General features: G+C 45.4%; 1 protein-coding gene across 2 annotated transcripts in view; it reads right to left on the bottom strand.

The window, feature by feature from the left end:
* The window catches only part of DTNBP1 (dystrobrevin binding protein 1), a 128,790-nt gene that overhangs the window by 4,040 nt on the left and 105,706 nt on the right, over positions 1-19,044 (bottom strand). For both annotated transcript variants that reach the window (XM_041770265.1, XM_041770266.1), the window contains one exon: positions 4,248-4,403. In XM_041770265.1, coding sequence (XP_041626199.1) covers positions 4,248-4,403 — 156 coding nt within the window. The remainder of the gene's footprint in view (positions 1-4,247; positions 4,404-19,044) is intronic.

The following is a 19,044-nucleotide window of genomic DNA, read 5'->3' as shown; positions in this document are numbered from 1 at the left end:
GGCGTGCGGCCCTGCCACAGGTGCCGCCGGGCTCCAGGCTGGACGCACGGGGACGGGACAGAGCAGAGGCCCCGGAGAGCCGCGCCGGGGCTGCAGCGAGACGCGGGGGGCCGCGGGGAAGAACGCGGGGGCCTCCCTCACGAGCCGCAGAAAAGCGAACCTGCGGTGGATTTAAGAGCCAAGTGTGAAGTGGAGCCCACGGCAAGCTTCCGAAGGAAGCACAGCAGGACGTGTAAGTCGCAGTTGTAGCTACGCTCTGCTTAGCTGCTCCGTCCTTGGAGGGAGGGAGGGAGGGAGCCCTGGTGACACAGGACGAGCCACAACAGGACGCGCTGGTCTCAACAGAATAAACGCACCGAGCGAGGCCACTCCAGGATGGCAGAGCCGAGGAGCGGGTGGAGGGGACCGCCTCGCTCCCCGTCAGCAGGGCCAATGCCCCGGGTGGAGGGCCCCGAGCGTCAAGGAAACGCTGATCAGAACCGAAATAAGAGCTCGCGTCACCCCCATGGGCAAAGCGCGAGCTCGGGCTCTCCCGCGTGGGCAGAGGTGAGGCGGGGTCACAACACGCGCACTGCTGGGCCACCGCCCGCGGGCGTCTGGGCCGGGAGCTGGACAGAACCAGCAGATGAACGAGAAGCGCGTCCAGTGGCCCGGGGGTCGCTGTCCTTGTGACCCCCCGAGGAAGCGGTCCTCCAGGGGCGGCCCGCCAGAGCCCGAGCCCCTGCGGCCGCAGCGGCTTGGCAAGGCCACGTCAGGCCCACCGTGGCCCTGCTGGATGGGAACCCCCGGGCCGGGCCGGCGTGTGAGCAGCCCCGAGACGCACGAGAACGCCCTTACGGTGGGGTTTTTAATGAGAAAGAATGCGAAACCATTAAAACCCCCATCAACACAGTGAAGAAATTTCAGTATATTCACTGAATCGATCTATTTAAGAGTGAAAATGAACAGTTGAGGCTGAAAGGTGCCGGCGCGGACAACGGTCGGGAGGCCCGCTGGGACCGCAGGCACCGCGGGGGAGCCCATCCGGCGTGCAGGGGGCCGGGGGGGTGTGCGCAGTTCCTGAGCTGGCTGGTCGGTATACACGGGTGTTTCTATTATTCCTTATACCTTTGTGTATGTTTGGAATATTTCATGACATTTTTTTTACAATATCTGAAGCAAATATGGTAAAATATTAAAATGTTAAATCTGGAAACATTTTCAGTTCTTTTTTTTGGATTCTTTAAAATACTTCCTAATTCAATGAAAGCCAGTAACGGGTCATAGTAAATTGCAAAGTTCTAAATAAAACTCTCACTGGGGTTTTTAAAAGTCACACCCATAAGCTGGCGATGGTACTTTGAGCTACTACTACTCCATTCAAGATCACACACTGGGGGGACACTCTATAAATTTTAGTTTGGTGTATTTTTATCTATTAATTCTATCTTTTCTAACTTTGCTGATCTTACCACCAGCCCACCCAGCACCTCCTCCTCTTTCCCGGCACTGGGTCCATCCTGGAACATCCAAGGGCTGAGTGAGGGCGTCTCAGGGCACAGGGGGGGCGCCCCCGGCTCCAGGATTGGACTTCGCTGAGCTGCTAGTTCACCAGGACAGCCCCCCACCCCCAGCCTGAGAACCCTGTGGGAACATGGGGATAAGGAGCAGGGCATCTCCTTGGTGATCTGCTCATTGCTAACTGCCCTAATGGTGTCGGGCAGGAGACGGAGCCGGGTCAGGGCTGCACCGGGCCCCCCTGCCCTGACACCCCCCTCACCGCTGCTGGGCGCGTGGTGGCTCCCGGGCCCACTCTGCTGCTTGGCACATCTGGCGGTGACTTTATGCCCCTCCAAGCACATGACACTCCGTGCTCTATGGGTTCTCCATCCTCACCCTGATCCAGGGTGGCCACAGATGTCCCTTTACCCTTTTCTGGATAAAACTTTCCATGCCTTTGTCTTAATTAAAAATGACGCTTTGGACAGTGAGAATAATTCAGAATGCTATTTCTGATTTCGTGGAGGGAGTCCAAAATACCATGTTCACTATGGAGATTTTATTTTGACTGATTTTTCTACATTAAACATCCCCGTGTTCATCCTTGGAGATGAATACTCAGCAAAAGTCACGTGGGGCTCGCCAGGCCGGGAAGTCCCGGGCCGGCTCTGAACAGCCCTGTGGAGAGATGCCTACTTGTTATCTGTGAAGGGCTTTCCAGCTCTAGCTGAAGCAGAAAAGCTAAAAAGCCCAAATCTTCCAATTTTCTTCTTCAGTGCTTTCAAAAACCACACAAATTGGCAACGTGTGCCTGATTCCATTTTCTTTAACCTTAAAAAAAAAATGAGCCCTTCTTTGAAATTTGAAGGGAGGTTATTTTTCAGGTGTCCAAAACCATAAAAATCCAATTCCTTAATATTTAATTGACCTCTACCCAATAGGAGTTGTCTGTGCATGTCCCTGTGCTAGCCACAGAGGGTCCCTGTCCCGAGGGGATTACTGTCCTCAGGAGGAGGTACCTCTGAACCTATCCTGCTCCTTCCACCCATCACGCTGCTCAGTGAGTCTTCATGCTCACCCCCCGCCTCCCCCCACCCCCCATGAGAACAAGGGCGACTTAAGAGGCACTTTCATTTTTCTCTTTGTTCCTCTGGGCCTAAAAATGTGCAGCGTGCTCACAGGTGCCCAGGGAACGCCTACTGAACAGATGCGGAGAGGGACCTGCTCCCTTTGCTGCCCCCAACACACAGGCTCTCCTGCTACAGTGGCTCATTAAGTGCGACTGTGCCAGGATGTGCATGTCCCTTATGGCCTGAATGTCTGTGTCCCCCTGATTCCTGCTGAAGCCCTGACCCCAGTGTGACAGTGTCTGGTGGTGGGGCCCCTGGGAAGCAAACAGGCTGAGATGAGGTGGGGAGGGCTGGGCCCCCCCACTGGGATTAGCCCCTCTAGAAAGACAGGCCCGGTGTGTGTGTGGGGGGGGTGCCTCTCATGGCCCAGGTGGGGACACAGTGAGCTGCAAGCCAGGAAGAGGGCTCCCCTGTGAGCCAAACCTGCCAGTACCGTGATCTTGGACTTGAGCCTCCAGAGCCTGCAGGTTAAGCTGCCCCGTGTGTGGCCTGTCACAGCAGCTCGAGCTCCTTACCCCTGCCCAGGACAGGACCCAAATCCTCACAGCAAACGGGTCACTCAGTGCATAACCAGCAGCAAACACTGGGGAAAATGAATATCACATGTATGCAGCCCAACTTTTCCAGATGAAGACAGACTTCGGGTCACTGGCGTACAAAAGGGAAAGAGCCAAGTCCACAGAGACAGTTGTTCAAATCTGTCCGGCCGCCGTAAGAAAAGCAGCATTGGCCACACAGCATCCTCTGGTGCATTCTGGGGCATTCAGATACCACTTCTAATCTGTATTCTCTATATTATTTTCCTTTCTCACTTTTTGATTTCTTTAACCTCTCCTGGGGGAAGCCACAGGACGGAAGGACCAGGAAGGACATCGGGGCCGTGGCGAGGGGCAGAGGACCCCAGGCCTGGGGAGAGAATGAAGGCTGAGTACTGGCACATCCGGGGACAAGGGGGTCTTAGGGATGCGGGTGAGCAGGGAAGGCCTGGGCACTTCTCTGTCCCGCCCCGGGCACCCTGAGCCACCTGCTGCTCCTGCCCAAGGGGAATGGAAGCTGCCACCCCGAGTGCTCCTTCTGAGGGGCCCCGACCCTGCTCCCTTTGTTCTCAGGAACCATCAAGATGCAAACAGTTACGCACCTAGATGTTCACCACACAACCACTTATAAAGGTAAAGGATCGACCTGTCCAACTAGGGAACTGGTTAAATGGAGCACCGTGTACCTCCTGACGGTGAGGATGCAGCGCTGAAGACGTTGCCCTTCAAAAGCATGTTTACGGACCCTGGGAAGGATCCCCGTGCGGCATTAAGCTAGACACCAAGCCAGAAGTATGTACATGTGATGCCAATTAGGTCCACAGACCCTCAGACTGGAAAGAACCACCCTAACATAGTAACGGACATTATTCTGTAGAATTAAAGGTAATGCTGCATTTTCTTTTTTTTTTTTTTTACCCTTAAAAAACAAAAACAAAAACACATATTTTAGGTTTTCTAAGTACCTCAACTACAGGAAGGTGCAAAAACCCTGACAAGACAAATGTGGCAAGATGCACCCACTTCAAGTTTTGGGGACCGAGACGAGAATGGACTCCTGAGGACTGCGCCCCCCCGGCCAGCCACGGTTGCCCCCACTTGCCTCTCCTCTCCGCTATCTGCAGGTAACCTGTGGACAGGTACTGCTCCATGTCTTGCTGAAAGGCTTCTTCAAAAAACTTCTGCCGCTCTTTCAACTTCGCTTGCTGGGTGTGCTCCATTTCCAGGGCTTTCTGGGTGTGCTCTGCATCGAGTTCAGCTGAGGAAATACAACACTCTGGGTCAGGGTTTGAAATGGGACGCAGACAGAAAACGGGAATAAATACGTACCCCCCAAGCCCAGTGTGTCCCGTGTGCCCGTGCCCCGACTGGGCCGCAGGCAACCTGCCCTCTCTCAGCGAGGGGCACTTCTTCCTGTCACCGGCACGCCGTGCCTGTCTATGCTGGTCCCCCTGCCTGGACTGACTTCCCACATCTCCCACTCTGTACAGAACAGCTGTTCATCTGCCAACACCAGCCTCTCCGCTGACCTGTCCCCTAACTCGAGTGGAACCCGGTGCTTCGTCCTGAGGCCTACACATCCCTGCGATGAGACTTTTGCAGCTTACACGGTACAGCAGAGTAGCTGCCGCCCCCGGCTTTCTGGCAGGCGGCACCCACAGAGGATGCTTTCTGACCTCTGCAGGCTCAGAGCCCGCCCGCGTGCAGCCCTTGTGGTGCATCCGAGGAGTGTGGCCTTGGCTCTGCGGCTCATCAGCCATGCAACCTGGCTAAAGTCCATCAGCCTCCTGGAGCCTCCCATTACCCATCTGAATTTGGGACAGAAATATTCACCCAATCCTGATGTGCAATGTCAATGAAATGATGTTGAAGGAACTTTATGATTAAAGTGAGCAAGGTCGCTTCAAGTTTGGGCTGAGTCAGTGATACCAGGAAAGAACAACGGGGATAATCAGCCTCAGCCTTGTCATGCCAAGAACCCCACATCTGCCATTCTATAAACACTTTCTAGTGACTTAGCCATCCTCAGTGCACGCATGGAGAATACAGACAATGCAATCTGGCTCAGGTGTGTGCCAGCTTTCACCATGTATGTGGGCCATGGGGTATGAATTCTCGAGTCTTCTCTACTTCACATGGTGGGGGACGACTTCTAAGGTGGCTCCAGGATCCCCGGCTTCCCGGTACACACACCCTGTGCAAACCTCGCACTGTTAACAGGACTGATTTTACTGCCATGATTAGGTTATGCCCTGTGGCACAGCTGACTTGAAGCGGAGAGGTCATCTGGGCAAGCCTGACCTGACCAGGCTCTTAAAGGCGCCTGTACTTCTGGAGAAAGAGATGGGAAGCGAGAGGGAGGTGACACAGGGCCATCCTCCCATGCTGGCTCTGAAGATGCAAGGGCCACATGGCATGGAACACAGTGTCCAGGAACTGAGAACAGTCCCAGATGGACCACCAGCCAGAAACCTGGGGCCTTCGTCCTACAGGTGCAGGGGCTAGGACCCCACCAACAACCTCAATGTGCTTGGAAGTGGGTTCTTCTCTGGGCTCTCCAGAAAGCAATGTGCCCTGTGAGGCACAGGGCCTTGACGTCTGACCTACAGACTGGACCTGATACATCGCGCTGTTTGTTTACACCACTAAGTGTGAGCTGCTCCCTTAAGCAGCAATATGGGAATATTCCAAATCAATCGCACCACTGCCAGCCCCTGCCCAAATCTGCCTGGCTGAAGAATCAAAACATGACAACTTGAGTTCTTTCCCTTAAGTAGACAGTTTGCAACAACTATCCTGTGGCAGACCCCACGTGAGGCTGAGTCTGGCACAACAGAATGCTTCGGCTACTTCGCTGTCGGAGTACACTGAGGGCCCCAAGCCCTAAGAAATACTTTCACCAAAGACATCATTCCCCACAGTTTACCTCTGGAGAATGCACATCTTTGGGACATTAGAACTCATGTAACTCAGTAATTAAAAAAAAAAAATCCAATTAAAAAATGGACAGAGAATCTGAATCAAGATTTTTTTCCAAATAAGATTCACAAAATGATCAACAGACACATGAAAAGATGCTCCACATCACTCGGCATCAGGGCCATGCAAGTCAGAACCATGTGAGAGGCCACCTCACACCTGTAAGAGTGGCCATCACTGAGAAAATAGGAGATAAAAGGTGCTGGTAAGGACTTGGAGAGAGGGGGCCCTCATGCACTGGTGGTGGGGATGCAAACTGGTGCAGCCACTGTGGAGACCAGGATGGAGGCTCCTCAAAAAATTAAAAGTAGAGCTACCCTATGATCCTGCACTCTCACTTCTGGGTTATAAAATGAATAAAACAAAAACAGCAGATCGAAAGGATCTCTGCACTCAAGCATTATTCATGATTACCAAGATATGGGACTAACCTAGGTGTCTGTGAAAGAATGAATGGATATGGTGTGCGTGTGCATGTGTGTGTGCATACACATAACAATGGAATATGACACATTCATAAGGAAGAAGGAAATCCTGCTATTTGCGACAACATGGATAGGCCTCGAGGGCATAATGCTAAGCAAGACAAGTCAGACAGAGAAAGACAAATACCATATGCTATTAGATGTGGAATCTTAAAAAGCCAAACTTGTAGAAACAGAAAGTAGAATGGTGGTTACCGGAGATGGGTGGTAGGGGAAATGGGAGACGTGGGTCAGAGGGTACAAACTTGTAGTTAGAAGAGAGCTAATGTAAAATACTGTGGTCAGAGCCAACAGTACTATGTTATTTACTTCAAAGTTGCTAAGAAACTAGATCCTAAATGTTCTCACCACAAAAAAAGAAATGTAATTTTGTGAGGTGATGGAGGTGTTGCCAACTGCTACAGTGTAACCACACTGCAATATATACTTGCATCAAGCCAACATGTACAGCAATTCATGTTCATTAAACTTCCACAATGCTATAGGTCAATTACGTATCAATAAAAAACCCTTAGGGTGTTATCAAATAATTTTTTTAAAAAGTAAGCTCCACACCTGGTGTGGAACTCACGACCCTGAGATCAAGATGTGAGCTGAGATCAAGAGTTAGATGCCCAACCAACTGAGCCACCCAGGGGGGCCTCTCAAGTGATTTTTAACAACAAAAGATACATGGAACTTATCCTGAACGATGGTCTGAGGCCCAGTGTGCTCTGCCTTAGTCCTCACCACCTCCTCCATTATCCAACACTACACTTCACAAGTACCAAGAACAGCATAATCCCGTATGCATGATGTACCTTAAAAACTCAATAATGGGGTACGTTTTTAATCCCAAATCAGTTATAGTCTCCAGTACTTAGAATATTCTGGGCATTCTTCCCATATTCTAAACTATATCCATGCAAGGAATGCAAACTAGCATTAACCACACTACACCAACAGAAATCTTCCCAAATTCATATAATTACAGATATCATACTTATGACGTGCCTTCTATTCATGTTATTATAATTACTACAGGCATTCTCTACATTTCCATGTCACCCTGACTTACTTCGTCTCATAGATTTGCTGAAAGGGAGATGGTCTGGGAGGAGCGCAGGTTTTGGAATCAGTCTTGGTCTCAGGGGACCTCAAGCTGCAGAGCCCAGAAGTTCTGGGGAATTCACACAGCTCTCAACCAACAGGTGACAGACGTCGGAGTATCAATGTTCCAGTCTCCCATCCCGTGGTTGGACAACACTAGGAGGCATTCTGAACACTTCTCGGGGTTCCTGGGGGAACCACAGCTATAGCACGGACTTAGTAACACATACGTGTCTTGGCTTTTCCTCCTGTGCTCACTCTCTGCATCCTTACTCCTGCTCTCTGGGATTGCCTCCCACAGAAACTACCTGCATGATCCTCATCCCAGGCTCCACTTCCAGAGAAACCACGCTGGCATATCTAGGACTAGCCATCACTTAACCTCTCTGAGCGTCAACCCCCTCCTCTCCTACGAGAAAGGTAAAATCACCTATTCCATAAAGCTGTTGGCAGGAGTCCATGAGGTAATAGATGTGAATCACCAGGCACACAGCCCTGGCCAAGAGCTGACGGCTCCTACCAGCGTTATTTGAAATAATGGACTCTTGAAAAGGAGCATGATGAACAAGGAAATGTGAAACATTACCACCAGCCAGGACACGTACGACACTGAGCATTAGCCCAGCTCTCTCAGCCCCACTCAGGCACTTCAGAATTAGTCACCTTTCAGTGCCCTTACTAAATCCGCATGGGATCGAGTGGACCCATAAGAGGGGAGGAAGGGGACTGAAGAGGATGTCTCCTCATTTGTTTCACTTCAGCCATCAACCTCTCTGCTCAAATGCTTTCTGGCTGCCAAGTGCATTAGAATAAGTCAACCCTAAAACAGATTAAATATGCTTCACACATTTCAAGCGAAGTTCAATTAATCTTTGAAAAAAAAATAATCCCAGAATAAGTAGCTCAAAAACAGAGATCAAGGTAGAAATTATCAAAGGGGTTTTCACTAAAGAATACCTGTTTTAACCGAATTAAGATCGTCTATAGATATAGTTGTATAGTTTAAAACTTTCATTCTTCTCAAGACTTCTGCTTCAATGCTCTCCTATTTCGAATTAGCAGTCCTATGGTTTTTTATCTTAGGTTTTCTATATTGGAATTAAATCTAATCGTGTCTCAATCCTCACAAAAGCGGGGGGAAAAAAAACAAAAAAAAACAGAACAAAACAAAAAAAAAGCGGGGGGTAGGTCAAGGAATTTAAGATGACTTAAAGAAGAAGAAGAAAATCACTGTTGTTAGTTTAAAGCATGTTATGCAGCAGTTACTGGAAATTCTTGTGACTGCCCTATGTCAGCTTCAGAGGGGCTGCAGTGCCCGAGCTGGCCGCTTCTCGAGAAACACGGAGCAGCAGTAGGGCCACCCTCACCAGCCCTGAGCTCAGGGTGATGCTGAAACAGCATAGGGCAGATGTTAAGAGCTGTGCTGCTCAGCAGCAGAGAAGGCGAACCTACCCACCCCCCCACCCCCACCCCCGGGCCTGAGGTTCTAGTGTTGTGGCTCATCCTATTGTCAGGTCAGTTCTTCCCATGAAACAGCTGCATCTGGGGCTGGTGCAATGGTGGAAGGCCATGGGAGGGAGTATTTCAAATCCAGAGGTTTAGTAGTGTCCAAAGTTTAGAATGACTCCAGAAAAATATAAATTACAGAACACTTTCTACAAGGAAAAATGACCCCTTGTTCATACTTAAGACATCATTTATTATGCTTGGAAAAGCAAGACAAGATTTAAAGAGCTTCAACAAGGGTCCCTGGGTGGCTCATTTGGCTAAGCATGTGTCTTCTGCTCAGGTTGTGATCCCGGGGTCCTGAGATGGAGCCCCACATTGGCTCCCTGCTCAGTAAGGAGTCTGCTTCTCCCTTTTCCCCACTTGCTCATTCTCTCTCAAACAAATAAACAATAAAGAGCTTCAACATATAACTGGGAAAGAAGGAAGGAAGGAAGGAAGGAAGGAAGGAAGGAAGGAAGGAAGGAAGGAAGGAAGGAATGAGGGAGGGAGGGAGGGAGGGAGAGGGAGGGAAGGGGAGAGAGAGGGAGAGAGAGAGAGAGAGAGAGAGAGAGAGAGAGAGAAAGAAAGAAAGAAAGAAAGAAAGAAAGAAAGAAAGAAAAGAAAGAAAAAAGAAAAAGAAAGAAAAGAAAAAAGAAAAGGAAGAAAGAAAAGAAAAAGAAAAAAGAAAAAGAAAGAAGAAAAAAGAAAGAAAATAAAAAAAGAAAAAGAAATGAAAGAAAAGAAAAAAGAAAAAAAGAAAGAAAGAAAAGAAAAAAAAGAAAAGAAAAGAAGAAAAGAAAAGAAAAGAAAAGAAAAGAAAAGAAAAGAAAAGAAAAGAAAAGAAAAGAAAAAAAGATAAGACCAACCTGAAAAAGTCACACTAGCTTTGAGGCCAGAAGGCAGGAATGATCATTTCATTCCATTACCACCCTGGTCTGCAGCACCCTGGTCTTGTCCATGCTCCATGCTGGCCGCCACTAACTCCAAATGGATAATTTCTCACAACAACAAAAGGTCCCATGACCAGTGAAGATGGTATAATCAGTTCTCAATTTTATGTTTTAACGGGCCATAAGAGTGGCACAGGACATATGAAATACACATACAAAAAAAAAAAAAATCCATCAAGCTCACTTTAGGAACAGTTTCAAACCACTCCCCAACTGCGCCTCCTATCAGAGCTGGCGAGTACAGAGACCGTCAGGTGTGAAGAGCTGCAAATGGCCCCCAAGACTTCAAGAGTTGAAAGACATGATGATGTGAGGAAAACCGGGCTAAACGTCCCTGGTAGAGCTGACGATAATCTCTCGAATCTAAAAATGTTAGAGGAGAAACAGTGGAATTTCATATGAGAGATAAGAAAAATTCTGGTAATCTCTATAGAACACTGAAGATAGAGAACATTTTTCATTCAAGCTAAATATCCAAAAATAAGAATAAATTTAAAATCCAGAAGATATTTACAATTCAGATGTTTTTACATGGTTGGAGAGGAAGAATTCTGTGATAGTAAAGTGCCTGTGACCAGATCCAGGCAGACCGTGTGAAATCTCTGTACACTTCTAAACACAAACAGGTAAGCAGGGGGGCCTGGAGGCTCAGTTGGTTAAGCACCTGTCTCCTGATCTCAGCTCAGGTCATGATCTCAGGGTTGTGAATGCAAGCCCTGCACGGGGCTCCGCACTGGGCTCCACACTAGGCATGAAGCCTACTTTAAAAAAAAAAAAAAAGTAAAACAAATGCCTTTCCAGCAGGTTTTTGATAAAAACTTAACTGTTGACAGACTGTCAAACCACATGGTCACTAAAAGACCACACTAAATTCCATCCATGTGATAGAATTTAAACACTAGGACTATTTTTTTTTTTCATGGTTCTAACTATCTGCATTTATTTAATCTTTCTGGGTACATGAATAATGCATGTACATTGTGGATAGATTTTAATTCTAAAAAAGGCACAAATAATAAGCTGAAAATCCCTCATAAGTCACCATGAATAGATGATCTCTGGTACCATTTGGTGTATATTCATCAGATTTTCTTATGTCCTATTAGGCTGAACTATACAAAATTACAACATCAGGTCCTTTTTTTTTGGTATCACTTACATGGTTGTTGTTGAAGTTTTTACTTTGAAATAGTCACAGGTTCATGGGATATTATCAAGAAACATACAGGGCAACCCCATACACCCACCCTAAACTAACATCTCACACAATTATGGTGTTACATCAAACCCAAAATAAATTCCATTGGTACGAGCCCCACTAGAGCATGTGAGCATGTGCTGTGGGAGGAGCTCTATGCAGTCTTATGCCATGTATGGTCTTGGGCAACAAGTCAAAATCAAGTACTCAGCTGTACCAAGCCCCCAAGGCCCCCTCTTGTTACCCTCCTGTGACCACATCCTTCTTCCCTGCCTCCCCACAACCAGAAATCTGGTCTCTAAATGAATTATATTACTTCACAAATGGAATCATACAGTATATATCCTTTGAGGACTGGCTTTTTTCACTCAGCATAATTTCCTTGGGATTCATCCAGCCGTTGCAGGTGTGGATATTTTGTTCCTTTCTATTGCTGAGTAGAATTTCATGGTATGGATGCACCACGGTTTGACCATCCACTCATTGTTTGTTGTTTCCAAATTTGACTAGTATAATAGAGCTGCTATGAACATTTGTGTACCAGTTCTTGGATGAAAATAGGTAGTTTCTGAAATTAATGCCCAAGAACACAATTGCTGGGTCATAAGGTATGTGCTTTTTTTTTTTTTTTTCAAACTCTCCTCTAGAGTGGCTGGTTCTATATTGTGGCCCCGCCATCAGCGTATCAGTGACCTCATCCCTCCACATCCTCGCACCAGCATGGTGAGACCTGACTGTGATACATGCAATCTGTCCTTTCCTCCTCCTTCTCCACAGAGTATGTTTCTGTTAGGCACAACTCTGGACTTCCTCTGATTTTTAATAATTGTTATTTTTTTAAAGGTACTTTTAGTTACTTGAGATACTTCTTTCCCTCCTCCCCCCTACCCTACTTATCCTTCTGTACATTTGGAGTTAATACGTAATATTTAATTTTGGAAAAATTCTGTTCAGAAACTCAGGGCTTATATGAGGATGAAATAGACAAGACTTCTTTCCAGTTTTAAATCCCATCTAATTCTTTTTTTTTTTTTTTTTTTTATGATAGTCATAGAGAGAGAGAGAGAGGGTGGGGGCAGAGACACAGGCAGAGGGAGAAGCAGGCTCCATGCACCAGGAGCCCGACGTGGGATTCGATCCCGGGTCTCCAGGATCACGCCCTGGGCCAAAGGCAGCGCCACCCAGGGATCCTCCCATCTAATTCTTTTACTAGTCAGCAGTAAATTATTTTTCAAAATAAGGCATACTCACACTAGTTTGAATTAGTTTTCAAAATAAGGCATGTTTAAAAGTCTCCTAACCTCCTGCCCCCACCTTAAAAAAAAATGAATACAGATTGTCTTAGACAAAAACAGACCTTTAATTACTGGTTTCCCAGAACTGGGGCTTTTTTACGTGCCTTTTAAAAATTTCAACTTCTGTACCTCACATTTCTATAGTTTTTTTTTTTTTAAATAGTTTTCTTCTAGCCTTCATCAACAATTAGTTGCCAAGACAGACTTATAAGTAATATAAACCATACATTATTTCTATGAAAATTCTACAGTATAGAAACCTTATTCCTTATTCAGAATTGGTATTTTTAAAAAATTTTCCATGCATGGTAAAGTCAAGAAAATTTTTAAAGAAAGTTAAATGACTTTTTAACAGAACTTTTCCTCACCACACACACATGCACACACACACCCCTTACACACATTTATCAAGAACCAAATGGTCCTTTTTTTTTTTACATGCAGTTAAGAAAGGATGCCCCTTACCTAAAATATAGTAGTTTCAAATAATGGCAGGCTGTGCAGACCGCCAGAAAAAGCAACTCTTTCGGACAACGAATCACTCACGGCAACCCCTGAGGAGACTTTCCAAAGTTGGGTCCTTCGGGGCAGCTCCTGGAGCAGCTGTTTCCTAAACCCATGTCACAGGAAACAAACACTAGTCTGCTATCTAAACTTCTGGAACATTTGAAAATTTCTATCAACCGCCCTGAAGGAAATGACCACTACCCAGAGTATTAGCAAAACAGTGCACAAGGTTTGCTGAAAACAGTGAGGCAGAAATGCTCAGCTGTTCAGTCTTTTCTGGGAGGCACAAGGCAGCTCCCAAGACCTCTGCACAACTACTGGGGGCCCGGAAGCCTCGCCATCCATCCCCCTCCGGGCCTGGGCCTTCCTAGCAGTGAAAAAGGGGGCAGGGGAGGGGGGGGGTGGCAGGGCTGGATCATACCCAAAAGGAGGCTACACCAGTTCTTGAATACCATGGTTCTATTTTTACTTGCTTTTGACTAGGGCGGGAAGCGGTAATCCTAAATCTTCTGTACTTCTCGGTAAAATTATGTGAAAACCAGATTGGCAATAAGAAATCTGGAACCTTTTCACTTAAGACAATGACATTTCAAGAAAATTAGCTTCAACTATTAGCAAAAACCTGGTGGTATTTTTGCATTCATTTTCTTTGTCATTTTGTTACTTAAACAATGATTAGGACCAAAAAGCTTAAGATAAATGAGAGAAGTGAGAAGAGCAGTCAGTCTGTGGCCAGAGGCTCTGTGAGTTATTAACCTGTCCAAACTTCATGTGCTCAGGGTGGAAGGATGCCGGGAGAGCACTGTGGCCTGAAATGGGTGCAGGGAGCATCAAGCCTGCAGTACTTCCTGCGGGGAATCCATAAACAACTAAATGGATAAGATGAGTCACGGTTTATGGGAGTGGTTCAACGCCATTTGAAAGTGCTATCATTCTGTGATCTGTTGACAAAAGCTACCTTTTACAAAAACAATACATAAAAATGATAAAATATCAAGCTTACATCATGATACCCTAATTCTTTAGATGATTTCCAATTTTTTTTCTTCTAAGACTGAAAAAAAAAAAAAACCACACACAGGGTCAAAGTTCTATGTTATAAAAATTTGGATGATACCCTCATTTCCTAGAATTTTTAAGTCAAATCTGATATTTCCCTAATTTTACTTAGGGTACTGACCTACTTGATAATAATTATTGGGGCGGAGGAGGGAAACTTAGATCTTTAGAGGAATCCCTTCAAATTCTAAAGGCATTTTTTTGTTACTACATGAAAAACTCTATAAAAAGAAGTATAAGCCAGGGGCGCCTGGGAGGCTCAGCAGTTGAGCATCTGCCTTCAGCTCAGGTCGTGATCCTGGAATTCCAGGACTGAGGCCCGCATCGGGTTCCCTGCATGGAGGCTGCTTCTCCCTCTGCCTGTGTCTCTGCTTCTCTCTCTCTCTGTGTCTCTCATGAATAAATAAATAAAATCCTTAAAAAACAAAAAAGAAGACGTATAAGCCAGCTGCTTGCATCTAAGTGTGAAAATCAACTATTACAGAGCTCATTCAAATGAGTTATGAAGATAGTAGGCCAGGGGTTCTCAACCTTTAGTGGCATCAAAATCAACTTGAGGGCTGGTGAACACAGAGATCGCTGGGCCCTGTGCCCACAGCTTGAGATTCAGTAATTGGTGGGCCAGAGAATTTGCATTTCTAACCAATTCCCAGATGCTGATGCTGCTGGTCCTAGGACAAGGCTTTTGAGAAACACTGCTTTAGCTGAACTGTATCTGTACCTCCACTTTGTTCAAATTTTTCCTTTGTACAAACATTTATCTAATGGAAAAGAAAAAAAATATAAGATGGGGAAGCTGGCACACCTCATGGAAATGACAGGAACGTCCTCTCCTTGATGCTCTTCAAACTACCTGGAGTATCATCTAAAAAGGAAAATCCCCAGCAGCAGCCGAGATGTAAAATCATAAACAAGCAAGGCCTATGGTCATCTTTATCAGTGAGAGACAAGTACCTTCGGGGCAGGAGTCCCTCTGCAGCACCCCAATCTTATTTGGTGGAGTCCCTTACCAGTCCCTGTTCAGAGGCTTGGCGGCTTCCTACCACAGGAAACAAAAATGCTGTGACTAGATCACTTCTCGGTCCTGAACCCCAGACCTAACTAACCCAGGGTGAGTTATGGTGTCTCCATTTTCAGAGACAACAGAAAGAACATGGAGAGATTTTCCAATCAGCTCCATTGAGATATCCATGTGAACAATATAAATTCACAGTTCATTTTAAAACTAATTGACAAAACTCAACCAAATAAAACTGAGAAGAACAAATACATATATGCAAAGTGAGACACAAGAGAGGATAGGTATGCCAAAGATGCAGAAGAGACATAAAAATATGGGACTAACAATGGGGTTCAAGACATGTTACAGCAAAATACAGCATCCTGGCACCCTGAGTATTTTAAGCTGAAGGAGTCTGAGAAAATGGCACCAGCAGGACTTTCACGCTGACCTTTCCTGTGACTCCCCTACTGCAGGTCACAGACGCCTCACCCAGACCTGGAAGGAGGGAGCATTCTTATTTCCAAAACAAAGGGACACACCGAGCAGAATGCCAACACTTCAACCTTACTAGCAGGGCAAACATCTGTCCCAAACATCTGTTCCTCTAAAGGTCCTGTGAACTGCCCTGCTCCCCTTTTGCACACCAGGTCCCTAGACCAATCCTTAGCTAAGCATGGCATAGAAGATCGAACTGTCTGACTTGCTTTCTGGGTCTTGTATTTTTATGGGGCTCTGTAGTATAAAGTTAAATTTGTTTTTCTCCTATTAATCTGTCTAGAGTAACCAAAGAATCTCGTGGGTATAAGGAAAAATGTTCAACCTCTACAGGGTGACCATGAAAGCACCAACTTCACTGGCTGGCCACGGCTTGCTCCGAGGCTGCTGGCAGCTGAGAGATTCTGGGACTCCTGACAAGTATAACAAAAGGTAAGAATTCTTACTGCATCAGTCTCCTGGGTTTTTGCCTACAGAGCCTGGTGCAAGTGAGAGCCTCTCCACCCTACCCCTTTCTTTCCTAAATTTGGATTAGCAGAAGAAAATACGTGTAGAACTGGATCCTTGCGTACAGCAACTCTAGTCAAGATTCATCACAAATACTCTTGGTTTTTATTGATCCTTTTCCTCCCAGAGATGGTCACTGTCTATCTCTATCTGTTGTGTTGTTTGTCACAAGGAGGAAAACCATAGGGTAGAATGCAGGCAAGGACTCTACAAGCCTGTTGTTCTAGCTGGCCTCACAGACCAGTGAGTTAATAGTTCTCACCAGGCTGGTGTCTATCCAGACAAATATTGCTGTGGGTTAATGTGTACATGAGGTAAAGGCTGTTGCTAAGGGACATCTTAGAAGCCAAGGCTGTAAAACTGGTGGGCATGAGTTGAGCACTTAAAAGCTATTACAGTGCTCACTACCTAACTCAAAAACTCTGGTGATAGAGTAAGTTGGTCACAAAATTTTTTTTTTTTTTTTTTTTTTTGCCCCTTAGGCCACCCACCAACCTAAAGATTTCCATGCACTGCAACAATACCACACAGTCCCCAACCCAGTGGCACATCCTTCTTAGGAATCAGTATTTGTTCTGAGAGACCTAAGGCTTCGCTAAAGCTCTTAATGTGCATCTAAGAAGAACTGGATGGAGTTTTCCTTTTGTCTTGTTCTATGCCTCTGGAGCTTGACTTTATGACCAGTGAGAATATTTACTCAGATCTCTGCCAACCAGAGACACATGTACCAGTGTGGTACAGCCAAACAGCAACTGATAACCAGCATCATTCTTTGTCTGTCTGTGTCAGCTCTATGGAGTATCTGTCATAAGGGATCCTGGTCCATAAAGAGCCTTTGTTGTTTCAACCTTCACTGTCATCAATTTGGCTAGCAGAAATATGGATTGCACCCCAGTTGTGGCTAGATCTTTCTTAAGCTACCTCTTTGGCTACTGGGCATCTTTTGTGGTTCCATACAAATCTTAGGATTATCTGTTATAATTCTGTGAAAAATGCCACTGGTATTTCTTAAGGATCACACTGATTCTTTAGATGGCTTTGGGTAGTACAAACATTTTAACAATATTAAATCTTCCAATCCATGAATATGGTATACCTCTCCATCTATTTGTATTATTTTCAGTTTCTTTCATTAATATCTTATAGTTTTCAGAGCAGGTTTTTCACTCCTTGGTTAATTATTCCTAGGTATTTTATTCTTTTTGATGCAATTATAAATGGGATATACACAAACAATGGAATACTACTCAGCCATAAAAAAAGAATGAATGCTTGCCATTTCCAACAACATGGATGGAGCTAGACAGCACTATACTAAGCAAAATAAGTCAGAAAAAGACAAATACCATCATATGATTTCACTCATATGCAGAATTCAAGAAACGAAACAAACAAGCAAAGGGAAAATAGAGAGAGGCAAACCAAGAAATAGACTCTGAACTATAAACCAAACTGATGGTTACCAGAAGGGAGGTGAGTGGGGGAATACACTAAAAAGGTGGTGGGGTAAACTCAGGAGGGCATTTGTTGTGATGAGTACCAGGTGATGTAGGGAAGTGAATCACTCTATTTTACACCTAAACTAACATTACACTGTATATTAACTAAGTGGAATTTAAATAAAAAATTAAAAATAAAGTTCCTTTAAGCTTTGTTGCAAGGCCAGTTTAATGGTGATGAATTCCTTAGGTCTTGCTTGTCTGGGAAACCCCCATCTCTCCTTCAAATACCAGTGATAACCTTGCCATGTAGAGTTATTTTGGTTGTAAGTTTTTTTCTTTCAGCACTTTGAATATATTATGCTATTCTCTTCATGCCTGCAAAAATTCTGTTGGAAATCAGCTCATCATTATCTGTCTTCATAGCTGTGTGGCTAGATTCCCTTACACGCAACAATCATTTTTTCCTCTTGTTTTTTCTTTTTTTTAAAGTAGGCTCCAGTGTGGAGCCCAGCATGGGGCTTGCACTCACAACTCTGAGATCAAGACCTGAGCTGAGTTCAAGATTGGAGGCTTAATCAATTGAGCCGTCTAGGTATCCCTCTTCTGTTGGTTTTAAATTTCTCTCCTCACCTTTTACTTTTGCCATTTTGATTATGTCTTCCTATGAGTGTCTTTGGATTCATCTTATTTGGGACTCTCTGTACTTCCTGGACATGAGTGTCTGTTTCCTTCACCAAGATAGGAAATAGTTTCAGTTATTACTTCTACAAACAGGTTTTTTGTCCCTTTCTCTCTCTCTCTCTCCTCCTTCTGGGACCCCTATAATGTAAGTGTTAATGTGGACGATGCTGTCCCAGAGGTCTCTTAAACTATCCTATTTTTCATTCTTAATTTTTGCTGTCCCAATTGGTTGATTTCCACTACTGTGTCTTCCAAATCACTGACCTGTTCTTCTGTATCATCTGCTCTGCCGTTGATTCTCATAGTGTATTTTTCATTTCACTTACTGTGTTCTTTAGCTCTGAATGGTACTTTTTTTTTTTTTTTTTAAATTCATGAGAAAGAGAGAGAGGCAGAGACACACACAGAGGAAGAAGCAGGCTCCCTGTGGGGAGCCCAATTCAGGACTCGATCCCAGGACCCTGAGATCATGCTCTGAGCTGAAGGCTGGCACTCAGCCACTGAGCCACCCAGGCATTCATGAATGGTACTTTTTAAAATTTTTACCTCTTTGTTGAAGTTTACACTGTGCTCATCCATTCTTCTCCTGAGTTTGATGAGCATTTTTATGACCATTACTTTTAACTCTTTACATGGTAGGTTGCTTATCTGTGTTTAATTTACCTCTTTTTTTGAGGTTTCATCGTGTTCTTTCATTTGGAACACATTCCTCTGTCTTCCT

This window comes from Vulpes lagopus, chromosome 10 (genome assembly GCF_018345385.1).
Source record: "Vulpes lagopus strain Blue_001 chromosome 10, ASM1834538v1, whole genome shotgun sequence".
NCBI lineage: Eukaryota > Metazoa > Chordata > Mammalia > Carnivora > Canidae > Vulpes > Vulpes lagopus.
Note: the sequence above shows the minus strand (reverse complement) of the source record. Positions and strands in the feature narration are given on the sequence as shown.